Genomic DNA, 14,312 nt, shown 5'->3' with positions numbered 1-14,312 from the left:
GGCCTGCACAGCGGACTCGCCCAACTCGCTATACCGGGGGGAGCGGCGGGCCGGCCGCGGTCGGCGGGGCGGGCACGCAGCCGCGAGCTCGGTGGGCCTCGGCCGGGCCGGGCCGGGCCGGGCTGGGCTGGCTGTGTGTTCGGGGCCGGCGAGCGGCGGCTGGCGGCGGCGGCGGCTCGGACGAGGCGGTGCCGGGCGCCCCGCTGTCCCCTCAGGCTGCGCGGGGGCTGCGCGCCTAGCTTCCGTATCGCCGGCAGCCCGCCCGGCTCTGAGCGTCAGGCGCGCCGCGCGTGACAGCGATCGTGCAGCTGGTCAGAAAACCGCGTCCTCATGTGTTAAGTATAACAGTCCATTATGTTCCCTCCCTGTCGTCCTTGTCTTAAGGGAGCGGCTGCCCGAGTCCTCTATGTTGGTAGCTGGGTCAGGGCGGGCGGAGACCTGGGCCAGTCCAGCAGTGCGATGTGCAGGGGTAAAGCTGGGCTGGAGAACCAGGGTGAGTGTGGTTGGCACAAAATTATTGTCAGAATTATTTTTCCATTAGCTTTCTAACTATACAAAACACGATGAACGAGATTATGAAGAGATTTGGGCCTGTCTGTCCTCGTACTTAGAAAAAGCATGTCTAACTAGTTGCTGAATGGTTACTGGCTTACTGAAGTCACTCTCAGGCACCAAAAGCAAGTTTCTAAGCATTTCTCTTGATTGTGTTTACAGTTTAGAGGTTTTAATATTTCTGTTTCCAATATTTTCCACTGTTAAAGGAAGAAAGTACAGTAATTTCTGTATTTCTACATTTGTATGCTTGATTTCTAGGAAATAAGCATTCAGCTTCTCTGAAGAATGAAGATGTTGCTCAAAGGTATAATTTCTAACTAACACTATGTGGCATTCGTGTTGTTTTGTCTCACTTTCAAATCGCATTCTCTGCCTCTCATGTTTTTTTGCTTTCTCAGAGGAGATTGCCAGCAGCAACATGATGCAGGCTTATTTGGAGTGATGCTGTGTAACTTCTAACAGCATGTATATATGCACATTGTATAATATGCAAAAAGTTTATGAATCTAACCTCCGCAGCTGTATTTCCTTACTCTATAGTGCTTGCTTTTTGCCATCTTAATTTCTTTCCATACCTGCCATTTTTCTTTATTCACTTTAAAAACCAAACTTGAGAGGAAAAAACACTTTCTGCCACGGACAATTACCTGAATATTCATTTGATTCTGTAGCAGAGCTAGACTTCCAGGTGAATAGCGTAGACCTCTATAAGTTAAGACAGCAGAATGACTGTACATTGACAGCCTCTGTGGGAAGCGTTGCCAAATGGAGATTAGAGACACCTAGATGGTTGCTCTCTGGGTATTTGCTGACAATAGAATAGTGGCGAGACTCAGGAACACTCAGGAAATATACTGTAGTGGGATTTATTTGATTTATTCCTTCCTTTACTTTGTAGCCTCACACTCAGTCTTGTCCCAGTCCTTTTTTCTTCCTCCTCTTCATGTCTCATCCAGCTCCCATTCTCCTGGCAACACTCAATAAATTGTTTGTCACAGGCTGTTTGTCCAGCCAGTTCTGGGTTTTCCTCTCTTGCAAGAAGAGTTGGGTAACCTTGTATGGAAGTATTGCAATGCAATAAGAGTCAATACTTTTCGAGACCGGGGTGGAATTAAAGCAAACCAAGGTTGGAAACTCCTTTGTGGTTATTACAGAATTACTAGTCCAGTTACTTGTTACTTTGTTTGGCCAACATGGTGTGATGCAGAAAAATGTAAACTACTGTATTTCAGAAAAAAGATAAAGATACAGTTGGAGAGTTCTTTGTGGAAATCTGCCCTCTGTGTCTGTTCTGTTACAGGAAAGCAGCTCTGGAAGCTGCTATGAGGAAGAAGATTGAATTTGAGAAAAAAGCATTGTGTATTGTTGAGCAACTCCTGGAAGAGAACATTACTGAAGAGTTCCTTCTGAATTCTGTAGGTGTTGCAAGTTTTTATACTACTTTGTATCTTAGTGTTCAACTTTTTTTTAAAAGTTCTTGGAACAATTTGTTGTAGTTTAAAGTAGACAAACCATTTATTCCCTCTCTCATCAGCTCTCCTGATGATTGCCGTATTTTCAAGGGTTCTGCGGTGAAAACATGCCCTAGTTTTGGACCGTATGCATTATGAATCCTCACATTATTACCACAGGCTTTGTTTATGCCTCTGTGGTTCTGGACTGATAGATGAAGTATAAAAATTTAGGTCTACATCACGTCATCTCTGAATTTAGACAAAGCCTCTATAATGCACCACAGTTTATCTGGCAACACAGTTCTGCTGGAACAGTGTGATGATTACTCCTCTTAAGGTTATAAATAGGCTGGTAAATAGGTGTACTAATCATGTAAATAGAGGAAGATTATGAAAATCGGTGCCACGCTAGAGGCAAAATTATGAAGCTCTTGTATATGTAAAAAGAAATGCCCATGTCTTTCTTCTTTCTCTGTTTACCCTTTTACCATTTTTACTGTGTAGGTTCTAAATGGTGTTTATTAAACTTACTAGATAACTGTTACAAAATTAAAAATATTTGTTTGCTTATGAGATGTTTTGAGTACGACAAATGACAGAGTTTCCACTATCCAGTTATTGAACTATTTTCTTGTCATTTTAGGGAAAATTTATTACTCCATCTCACTATAAAGACATTGTTGATGAACGGTCTATCATCAAACTATGTGGTTATCCTCTATGTCCAAATAAACTGGAAAATGTAAGTTGCTTTTCATTAATGCTGTTACCATAAGAATCTCTTCACAATTTTTATTCTCTTGCATTTTCTTTTTAATTTTAAACTTACAATATTAAACATAGATTAAAATACTGTCAAGTAATGGGCCAGGCATCATATCATTCCATTTCAGTATAATCCTTCTGAAGTAAAAGGTAAAATTTGATCGGTTGACAACCATTACTGTATGACAGAATCAGTTAGCATCTACTTTGACAGTAATAAAGATGAATGAAGTATGGCTTCATGGCCTTCCTTTGTGCATTCAGAAGCTTTCTGATTTTGTTCCCTCTTCAGTGTAACCACATATCTCTGAGAAGGATTGAAGTGAAAAAATAATACAATGCAGGGATATTACTATGTGAATGCATATGCATCTTCTCTAAAAATGGATGTTACCTGCTTCAAAGTCATAGTCACACTTATTTAGGTATGTTATGTCAGACCTTAAGCAGATAACCTTAAGTTAGATAACCTGTGATGTAATACCAGTTGTGGTACACCTGATTATCTGCAAAAAATCTACTCGAGTACAAAAAATTTTACTGTTTTGAACTTCATATGTCCCCACAGAAGTTCACACAGAAACTGTATTATATTTTATGTAAGTTCCTCTCTGGGTTTGTCTGGGTAGTGGTGGGGGTCTCTGACAGTACGGTCTCACATGCATATAAATAGATACAGATTAAAGAAGGACCTGTCTGTACTTATACATGGAGGAGTTTCTACCATGGCAACTCCATTGTTTTATGTTCAGCACTGGCTTTCTTGTAGATCTGAAGTTGTCCTCTACTGATAGTGAGATGTAAATGATTAAAGATAAATTGGCATTCTTACATCTGAGAAGGTACAATATCAAAAGAACTGAGAGAAAAGGTGGTTGTAGTATGCAATTCATTTAAAACAGAACATATTACACCAATTAAAATATGTGAATTAAGAATGAAGTTTTATGTAAAGTCATGATGGAAGTAACAGTCTTGCTGATGAAAGCATATTGTTTTAGGTGCCAAAACAGAAGTACAGAATTTCAACAAAAACGAACAGAGTTTATGATATCACTGAAAGAAAGGTATAGTAACAAATTATTTCTAAAATGTGTTTAATATTATCTCAACATCAGAAATGCATTTTGTAACAGCATTCATATAGTGGCTTGATTCAGAGCCAGGATGTTTGGTTCTTATGAAAATAATTTTTGTGAACTATTAGAATATGAAGGTTTTTGTGCATTTCAGTTTCTAGATGCTCTTCGGAAAGATAAAAAACCACTTATTTTCTTTTCTAAATTTAAACATAACATGGAAAGTTTTACTTGGATAGCAGTTTGAATGTGGTACAGCTGATCCATTAAAGACATTTGTGAAGAAGTGTTCTCTATTTTGCTGCAGTATAGTCAGTGAGCTTTAGGGTCAAAGTGCACATCCTTTTCATTCACTGAAGTTTGCAGTACTGTAATACAAGTTGCATCTTATGCATTCCTTAGTGTGACTACCTTTAGGGTTCTTCTTTGAGGACTTTTCAACATAAAACCTATCTCTTCACAAAGTCTGTTTCTTTCTTGAAGCATATTCATGAGTGTGGTTGCGTAAAAGTCGTCTTTGCCTGATCACAGTATATGCAATCACCTACAGGTGCTTAAACGCTAAATTGTAGGATAAATGTTTGTAGTTCCAGAACAAATTTCTTCAACAAATTACTTCAATGCTAGTATACATTCCTTTCCTCTGGTTACAACTCTGGGATACACAAAATTCTGGGAATTGCTTTTACCAGGTAAGACTCCAAGAAGAAGTGGGATGTTTTGTCTTGTTCCGTGATGCAAGTGTGCAAGTTATTTTTTCAAGATGCTACAGAATTTTAGGTGGTGTTCTGAGTATTGCAAAATATCCAAGTTCTGTTGCTAACAAAAATTTTCATTATTAAATAACTGAATTTTATTGCATGTCTTTTAAACTGTATGACCATCTTGTTGGGTTAGGGATTGCTCTTTGAACAGTTCTGGGTTTTGTTGTTTTTGTTTTTTTTTTTTAATTATTGTTAAGTAGAATCCAACACTGGTTTACTTCTTAGTATGTAATAAAAGTGCAAAAAGCAGAAAAGTGGGGAAAAAAGAAGCAGCTAAAAGTGGCTTGTGGGGAATGGGATAGACCTATTTGATAGGTTTGGTTTCTCAGGTGAATTAAAAACCTGGTCATAGGCTTAAAAAGAAAAATGAATTGGTACTTAATTTAACGGGCATAAAAAACAATGACTTTTGTACCTTTCTGTGAGTATTAAAGTTGTCTTTAGTCATATTTTCTTGCTTTCTATCTCATTTCCAGTGCTTTTGCAGCAACTTTTGCTATAGAGCATCTAAATACTTTGAAGCTCAAATTTCCAAAAGTCCAGTATGGATGCGAGAAGAAGAAAAGTAAGTATAATCTTATACATTCATTGCTCCTTTTGAGAATATTATTTTCTCTATCCAAGCTGCAATGCTAATTAATTAGCTGCAGTACATCAAAATCATTCAGCTGAAGCAAAGGTAACTGATGTTAACATGTTAGCTTAGCATGGTGTTCGTTTTAAAAAGTGTTCTTGCCATATTGATTACAATAAATTGACATGAGTCAGTACTACTCATGACTACTTAGTAGACATGACCATGATAATTTAGGGGGCAGACTATTCATAAATAATAGTCAACTCCTATTAACTTTAAAATGTACTTATTAGGACTGGATTTTTACAAGCCATATAATGTACAGGATGAATTCATCCTGTTACAAGAGATTTGCTAATTTTAGCACAGCACTTGGCATTGGTCTTAAGGTTAGACTGTGAATGTTTGCACCTGAACTATACTGACTATAACATGAAGAGATTCTTTATCCTGTCTAAATTTCAGATTGCCCATTTCCTGTTGTTACTGCAATACACATTTTGGAACTGTGTGATGCAGTCCATGTTCCTAGCTTAGGAAACATAGGCTTGCAAATAACGAATTGAGTCAATGGGTGTCACTGTTTAACAATAAATACTTGCCTAGAGACTGTTCAGCTGAATTTATTCAGCTTTTGTTCTCTAAGACACTACTTTTTATAGTCTTCTGGTTTTCAACAAAAGGAACTAGCTGAAATTACACGTGTGAACTCATTTTCACAGTTCAGATCAGCCATATGAAATACCTGGTCAATGAGAGAAGAGATTTAGAGCAGCCTGATCTGGTCTGAGGGATTCTAGTAGGTAAAACTAGTCTCTCCATTAAATGTTTAAGTACGTTTACCAGTATTTTTGTGCTATTGTTTTGCTGTCTTTAAAGAAAGTATTTATAAATTCTCCCTTTATTCTTAACATCGAAAGTGTATAGTTCTGATATGCCTGACGTAGTTAATTATTTATGCTGTGTGGTGGTGGAGAGGCGGTATTTTCAAAAAAAACCAAACAAAACCCCAGATAGTTTATGGCTAGGTATATCTGTTTGCACAACCACATACATGTGTACACACTGATACACGTTTACACATTAGGCTATCTGAAATTCTTTTGAAACAAAAGAGTACAACCTTCACTTAAAACTCTGAAGAAGAGTTCTATGGAGTTAATAATTTAAATCATTGTATGTTATCACCTTTAGTTCCCAGACTCAATTCATTCATACAAGTGGTGCAGCTTTCATCTTTTTAAACCTGTGGGTTTTTTTATACACTGAGAGGTGTTAGTGCATTGACTTGGATTTAGTGCATGCTTAAAAGGTTTTCTTTCATTCATAGGACAGGTGGGTGAGGATTTCAACATTTAGCATTGGATAAAATGAATAGCATTGTGGTGCTGTCTCATAACTGAATTGAAGCAGATTAAGTCCAAGCAGAGCTTTGGCAAGAAACCCAACAGAATTTGTTCAGTAATGTTTCTTATTGTTGCTGGAAACCTTTGAACTCCATTTTCTTAAAGCAGTATAACTTAAGCCTAATTTTTAACAAAGTAAAATTTTAAATAAGTAAAGATATCCTGAATATTCTTTTTTTTTTTTTTTTTTTGCATCAATTTGGAACATTTTCCTATAAACAGCTCAGGATTTTTTTTTACTATTGGAACTTTGTGACCTATGAGGATCTTGGCATGTTTACTTTGTTGAAGAAGAAACCAAAGGGTGATCTGAAAACAGTCTACAACTACTTGAAAAAAGTTACAAAGATTACAGAGCCAAACTATTCATGGTTGATGGCAGAAAACTTAACAAGAGGTGATGGCCACAAATTATCACATGGATGCTTCAGGTTGGACATTAGGAAAAAAAATTGAACTAGGGTTATGGTGGAATGAAACAGGATACTCAACAATGTTTTGAAATCTCCATTTTTGGAGGTTTTCAAGATTTAAACTTCATGAATTTGTGGCTGACCTGATCTAGCACTGGTGACAATTGCATTACAAGCAGGAGGTGAGACTAGAGACTTCTGGAGGTCCTTTCTGACTTAACATTTGTGTGACCTGTTGATTCTGTTAAATTTTGTTCAACATAACAGCATCGTGCTGGAGGCACGAGTCACACTCTGTGAACATGTATGTATAAACCTGCTTTCGCTAATCCTGCTTTGAACAGGGGGGTTTGGACTAGAAGATCCTCAGATGTCCCTTCTAACCTCAAGTATGTATCTTCTGTATTAATGTGTATTTCAAGAGCATTGATTTAGCAGGAAAATCTTCATTCTGTGTCTTCTTTTTGCAGACCACCAGACATAGAGCTGCTGAAGGAGGGACAGAGGTACACTGAACAATAATTTTTTTTGTTACATGCACTTATAGTTAGAAATATTAACATCATATCAGGTGAAAGGGGAATCTTTGATTTCCTGTGTTATAGAAAAGACCTTATTAGAACCTACACAAAAGGTTATTTGTCTTGTTTAGTTTTGTCCTTTGTGATTCTAAACCAGCATATTTGATCTGTATGATTTAGTGTACAGCTGCTCTTGGCCTGTATGTCTTAATTGAGCCTGTTGAAATCTGAAACAAATACACTGTTTGTACTTTGCATATTTTATACCATCTATTCTTTATAAAGAAAATAGTACCAATTATATGTGATGAAAGCTTCTGTACTTCTTAATCTAAAACATCTATATCAGCTAAAATGAAATGCTACTCTGTCATCTCTCTGTACCGTGCTGTGTATTGTGACTTTTTGTTTGTTTTCTTTTGCAACACGTGGCCATTAGGTGGCAAACTTACATATGCTAAAAACAGCTCTGCTGTCCCCCTGATTTTAGGGTACAATATTCCCATATATGTTAAGATGCCTATCTTAATTTTAAAATTGCACTATTCATCATGCCAAGTCTGACATTATTCTGTTGTCTTTAATAATATCTTGTTTACTATTCTTTTCTAACTGCCAATAAGCAACTGAAAACTCACTTCTGTAAATAGTGTCTGTACTTGTCATTTTGACTGCAGAACATTACAACTCTCTGAGTTCAAGAAGGCTTTTAGAAGAGCAGCTATGATTCTTTAGCAAAAAAGTACACTTCTACTATAAGGGAAAAATGCTTTATTTATCTTTCTTACACGAGAATGAAAAGCTATTACAGGTAAGGCCCATTTCTTATTTCATTGATGGCTTGTGTTTTCTGTTACAGTGGACAGTCTGGAGAAGAGGTGAAACTACGTGATGAAGTAATTAAAACATCTGACATTGAAAATCCTAGGACATCTTCAAATCCATGTGAATCTGGTTCTCATGACACAGCCACTGACAGCAGTAGTGATACTGAACAAGAATTTGTTTCTTCTGTCCTACCAGGAAGTCAGTCAAGTTCAGCCAATTTTGCACAGCAATTGCACAGAAGCATCACCCTCAAAAAGAAGCATGCTCAGAAAGTCTATTCCAGCCCTAAAACTGAAGACTCAGATGTGGTAGAAGCCACTGAACGACTGTCTAATTGTACATTAGATGCTCAGGAAGAAATGCATGCTTGCTCTGTTCATAATAAAATAACTGCACAACCTTCAAAAAATACTACTGAAGGGAAATCAAGTGCTCCAGAAAACTATGAAAATACCTGTGGTTCACAAATAGTTTTTCTAGGTGTGAGCAAAAGAGGCGCAGAACATCTTAAAAGAACACTAGCTAACTCAAAAGAACATCAAAAACCTGAACTGAGGCATCCAGTTAATTCCAAAGGCAGTTTGTTAGAAGTGCTTAAGAAAACACTTACGGAATGGAGAACTGAGGAAACTTTAAAATTTCTCTATGGCCCAAACTATACTTCTTTGTGTTCATCAGAGTGCATATCATCTGCCAACCAGGAGAATGAAGAACTTGATGAGGATGACGTAGATACAGCTGATGATCTTAACACTGTTGCTATAGGGGAGTCTGAAAACAGTTTGAACTATTCTTTACCTTTCACAGGCCCAGGTGGAATAGTTAAGCCTGTGCCTAGCTATGAAAAGTTAAAAGAAGAAACAGAGTTCCTAGAACTCCGAGTAAAAGAGTTCTATAAAGGAAAGTGTATCTTGGCTGAAGAGGTGGTGACACATGCGCAAGCAGAGGAACATCCAAACAAAGACAAAGTAAGTGTCCATTGGAATAGTGTTGAGGCTGTATAAAGCCTGCCTTCAGAGAATTTTTACAAGCTCTTTGTTTCTGTCATCATAAGTGAATAAGTATCTAGCATAGGGAAGGGGAAAAGTAGGTTAGCTGCACACTGTATGTTGGGTCAGATTGAGCAAGCTTCTGTCCATTAAGAAATTACTGGTTGGGGTTTTTTTTCTATTCAGAGAGGAGAGTTTTCTTATGTTTAAACATTTATTGATGAGCTGTGACTGTTTTGATGCATTGACTTTTAATTAAATACTAGGTGATAGCTGTTAAAGTTTTTTGTCTAATACAGGATGATCAACAGGAAGATCTCACCTTCCCACTTGTTGATTCAAATGCACAAATGCAGATTAGAAAGCGAATTGTCCTTGAAAAACTGAGAAAAGCGTAAGTATCCTTTACTTTGGTAAAAGTGAAGCTGAAGTTGATGCTCATTCATTATTATTTTAAGTAACACACTGTCCAAGGACATTCTGGCTTTTTCTAGGTGGCCTTATTCATAACTTACACCCGTTTTACTGCCCTAAAGAACTTACTTATTCCTGAGACAGTCATCTGCAGTCCAGTTGCAGATGTCAGTTTGCACAGCCGGCTGAGGTAGATGTCAGAATCTCACTACTAAGATCTTCTCTAGAAGAAACCTGTCCCTTCCTACAAGCATTGAAGCTTGTAGTTGACAACATTCCAGGCTGGCGTGGCAGCATGTTCCCACTCTTCAGTAGTTGGCAGAAGTCAACACAATTGTGCCATTACACTGAAAATTTCTATGGTTTTTGGATCTAAATGTTGGTATAACACATGGAGCTTAAAATGAGAATATGTGCTTAAAAAAAAAAAAAAATTCCACAGCAAACTCTTTAATTATCATCATCCTTTCCCTCAGTTATCTGGAAATACAAGAATCCAAATAGCTTAGATTAAGTTGTCTAAAAGCAGATTCTGATGTACATAAAATATGAAATATTTAACTAGCTGTATATACCAACTTCTCAAGTCTAAACTGAAAAACTTGAAGTTGATTGGGAGAAGTGCAAATATCTGTCCTGTACATTAAGCATACTGCTCCTGGTAAACAAATTACACAGAAGGAAGCTGTGCTTTCAGACCTCTTAACAGTTTAAGCAAAGGTCTTATTAAAAGAGTTTCTAGTCCATGTTTGGATGGCTGGTATCAGTATGCCTCTAGCTACAACCATATAAGGCCTTCAGAATTGAATCTTAAAACTTTACAAACACCAGACCTTTTTCACATACATAAAAGGGCTTTGGAGTCCCAGAAAAGAGATTAAGGCATCTCTGCTGTACCTGTTAAAATTATTAAATTGTCAAAGTTGAGAGGACCTTGAAAATACTCCTGTTGTCAAGGCAGTGCAGATAAATGAGGGTTTGAAGGCCATGACTGTGGTGGTTTTGTTAGAGGTATTTTGCTTTTACATGGTTGTAGTTTGTTTTACCTAGCCGAACTAGTTTTTGCAGAATCTTTTTCTTTTTTAACTAAAAAAACCCACAACTGAAACTCCCCCAAAAACCAAAAAAAACCCACTCCGTTCTGCTTCTCTCTACCTGCAACAGGCCTGAGACAGGCCACAAACATGGAATCAAACCATGCTGCAAGAAAGGTGGCTATCTCTGATCTTTCTGTAAGTGTCAACGTTGCACAGAGTCCAAGGAATACTACTATATGGTAAAGCAGTTTCTCTGCTTCGTTGAATTTTTCCACAAGTTTGTCAGTCATTTTCAGCTTCTAGCAAAATTTCTGTTGAACTTAAAAGTCAGGCACTCCATGAATAGAGGATAAGAAAGACTGATTTTTTTTTTCTTTGTTTCTTCAAAGGTTTTGTTCTGGACTATCCCCTTCTTTAGTTGATCATTTTAAATTTCATGAGGTGATGCAGTAGTCCTGTCGCACTTAAGTAAGAGAGACAATTTTCATTTTGATAAAGCAATGACTTCTTAGTGTGTTCACATGAAGTCAGCAGGAATATGAGTATGCCCAACGTCATAAGAGTCCTGTGTTCAGTTTTTGTAAAACATGCAGCGATGTAAAGGAGAATAGAAATCTTGATTTTTCCAGCAATATTGATGCACCATGCATATACATGTAAATAACTGGATATTCAAATGCAAGAGGATATTAACGATTAAACCAGTAAATAGAGGCAAAAGTTAAATCCCAAATGTGAAAAACAATGCATGTTATTTCCAGCATTTTGCGGATACTGACAACTAGTTAAACAGTATGTGTGGTTTGTTGTGTGCTTCAATTTTTACGCAGTCAAGTAGGGAGGAAATCTGTCTTTTTTTTTTTTTTTTTTTTCTCTTTTGAAATTTTCTAATTACCCTACTATCATCTTAATTCCAACTATCAGGCTTGCAGTGGAATGTTATTTCTGTTGCATCTATGTGAGTCTGAGGTTAGCAGATACATTCTCTGTGCAAACCTCATTTAGACATGTAGTTTCCTTTTATATTGTTATTTTTGAACCAGGTAAATAGAAATATTTGAAACATTTATGAGGCCTGGAATTCTAATCCTCATAATGTAAACACTTTGATGATGAATGTCTTGTCAGAACTGAAATGTGAAGTTGATAAGAGTATGCATGTAAAACTACATTTCATTTCTTCTTCACACTGAACTACAGCTGCTTATTTTTAAAAACAAGCTGTCGTAAAGTGAAGGTGTTGCCCAAACACCACTCAGAGGAATCTGAAATGTAAACTGCTGGCCTGATCTGCTACACAAAAATCAATCTCTTTTTATTAACTTCCATGAGCTTTGGTGGAAGCCCTACTTGAGATGAGAAAGAGAGGAAAATGTATATTGACCAGTGTCTTTTGTCTTCTAGATTACCTGCAGTTTTGGGCCCTCTTCAGATTACTCCAGGTGATGTTTACACAGAGCTAAAAAAACTGGTCAAAACTTTCCAGTGAGTATTGGTCTTTACTTAGAGATTCTTCTTGATTGAGTAATTAATCAATGCTGTTGAATGATTTGCGGTTTGGGCACAGAGAGTGCCCCATTGCAGATTTGCCCTTTTCTAGCTGTGTGTTCATGTAGGTAATGTCACATTCCCTGTGGACTAACAAGTCAACCCTTTCCCTGCTCCTGACAGTGGCTAGGTCACCAGGAGTATTTGTAGATTTTTAAAAACTAGGCCAGTGGTCTCTGGAGGAGGATGGTGAGTCTTTTAAAGGTTCTGCTACCTCGTCACCTCCTATTAAGCCTGAGTTTCTGAGATCTGTCACTTTCTTTTGCTCTGGCTCCTTACAGCCAGGCTAAATGGTTTTAATGTGATTAATAGTTGTTACCACTAACTTCTAGAGCCAGGAAGAAGGTCCAGTTTGACCTGTCTTGTTCCCAATTTCAAGGGCAAGTAGATCTAGCGGACACTTCATCCCCACAAATGAAGCTTCTGCTTCAGTCAGAAGCACTAAAGGCAGTATTTGGAAACACTAGGATAAAGAAGAAGGGAAAACAGAATGGTTGTAACTCTGAATATTTTTAGCTTTTCTTTGGGACACAACTCTCATAACTTGGACCTAGTCATGTCCTGCATCTTGAAGTATTGTCAGGAAAAGGAGCATCAACAGTTTCTAGCTCTGTGTACATTTTCGCTCTTGAAATTCCCCCCCCCATCCCCAACCTGCATGAGGTTTACATATAAATTTTCCAAATTTCATTTATGTGGCGTTTGCCACAAGGAATCTAGGCTCTGGTGAATAGAAACCCAGCTCTACCTGATTGCTTATGATTTATCTCATGCCTGGAAGGACACCACCAAAACACAGATCTCTATAAGCAGGATTTCTTACTACAAAAGATACTCTTCCTTTCTGGTGACTCTGTGCATGATCTTTTTTATTTAACAGAATTATTAGTGTTTGAACATGATTCTGTAGTTGCAGTCTTTTAAGTTGTGATTAATCTTTTATTTTAACAACAACAATGAAACCAGGGAAGATGTTTTTGGTTATGTTGGAGCAGCAGGTATATGCTGTATGTGTAGCTACTATTAAAAAAGATCTTTGTGCCTTAAAACAGTTTTGTTGCTCTGCAGTCTAAATGCCTAATAGTCAGTTTAGCTTTTGGATTGATAGAACTGGAAAAACTACATTTGGTCTCTTTCAATCTACTTTTGTATGGTTGATTATGTAAGAAGTCCTGGAGGTTCTCAAAAGCAGAACTTCTATTTTAAATCATTTTTGCTATTCAAAAACAATGTGGCTTGAATATGAAGTTTTAAAAGTGGTTTATAGCAAAGGAGCCTTGAAGCCAAAATGGACTTCTGAAAACATATATATGTATACATCTGTGGATTTACAGAATGGAACCAAGTCTAATTAACTTGGACTTTGATCCCAATACCTGGCTCCTGTAGCAATATTTTAAAAGTCTCCCCTGATCTATTTCTGATGCCTCAGGTAACACTTCATGAGTTTACTTTTAAGTCTTTTTTGTTAGGAAGTAAGTTGAAGGTAATGGTAGCAAGTTCTTGGGGCTCTCTTAGTGTGAAGATTCCAGATAAATTGCTTTGAAATTCAGTATTTGGGGCGGAGGATGGTTGAAGACAATTATGGGCACTACACAAGAATTTATAAGTACCTTTATATATATCTGTATATGTATATATCAAAATAAATGGAGTTTTATTGTCACTGATAGTAAAACAATACAAAAATACAGGAGATAGGGAAGCAGTAAAAACCTTTGGGCCCTTACTCCTTCTTGCATTTCTGATACGGAAGGGTCTGTTGATACACAAAAGCTAGCTCATGGATATTAAGATGAAGGCGTAGGTTTGAATCTCCAGTTCTGTACGTAGGTTTGAATTCACTTAATACGAGTGGTCTGTCTGATTTTAGGTTAGATGCTTTGGCAGGGGGACCTGGGATAAATTTTAAGCGGTATTTATGTTTGCAGGGTATAGAAATTTAAACGTTACTTTCTTTGT

The 14,312-nt window shown here is 37.3% G+C and overlaps 1 protein-coding gene across 9 annotated transcripts in view; it reads left to right on the top strand.

The window, feature by feature from the left end:
- Nucleotides 1-14,312, top strand: part of RPAP2 (RNA polymerase II associated protein 2) — a 41,891-nt gene that overhangs the window by 166 nt on the left and 27,413 nt on the right. Inside the window, exons 2-11 of one of the 9 annotated variants that reach the window (XM_030032875.2) lie at nucleotides 542-677; nucleotides 814-859; nucleotides 1,856-1,970; nucleotides 2,653-2,751; nucleotides 3,776-3,841; nucleotides 5,094-5,182; nucleotides 7,484-7,519; nucleotides 8,394-9,330; nucleotides 9,651-9,745; nucleotides 12,207-12,287. In XM_030032875.2, coding sequence (XP_029888735.1) covers nucleotides 638-677; nucleotides 814-859; nucleotides 1,856-1,970; nucleotides 2,653-2,751; nucleotides 3,776-3,841; nucleotides 5,094-5,182; nucleotides 7,484-7,519; nucleotides 8,394-9,330; nucleotides 9,651-9,745; nucleotides 12,207-12,287 — 1,604 coding nt within the window. In that variant the 5' untranslated portion in view covers nucleotides 542-637. Of the gene's footprint in view, nucleotides 1-137; nucleotides 494-541; nucleotides 678-813; nucleotides 892-953; nucleotides 1,021-1,855; nucleotides 1,971-2,652; nucleotides 2,752-3,775; nucleotides 3,842-5,093; nucleotides 5,183-7,483; nucleotides 7,520-8,393; nucleotides 9,331-9,650; nucleotides 9,746-12,206; nucleotides 12,288-14,312 lie in introns of those variants that run through there. The other 8 variants (XM_030032877.2, XM_041127985.1, XR_005933727.1 and 5 more) reach the window with 8 other exon arrangements.

This window comes from Aquila chrysaetos, chromosome 12 (genome assembly GCF_900496995.4).
Source record: "Aquila chrysaetos chrysaetos chromosome 12, bAquChr1.4, whole genome shotgun sequence".
NCBI classification, from domain to species: domain Eukaryota; kingdom Metazoa; phylum Chordata; class Aves; order Accipitriformes; family Accipitridae; genus Aquila; species Aquila chrysaetos.
This window is presented reverse-complemented; position numbering and strand designations above follow the sequence as displayed.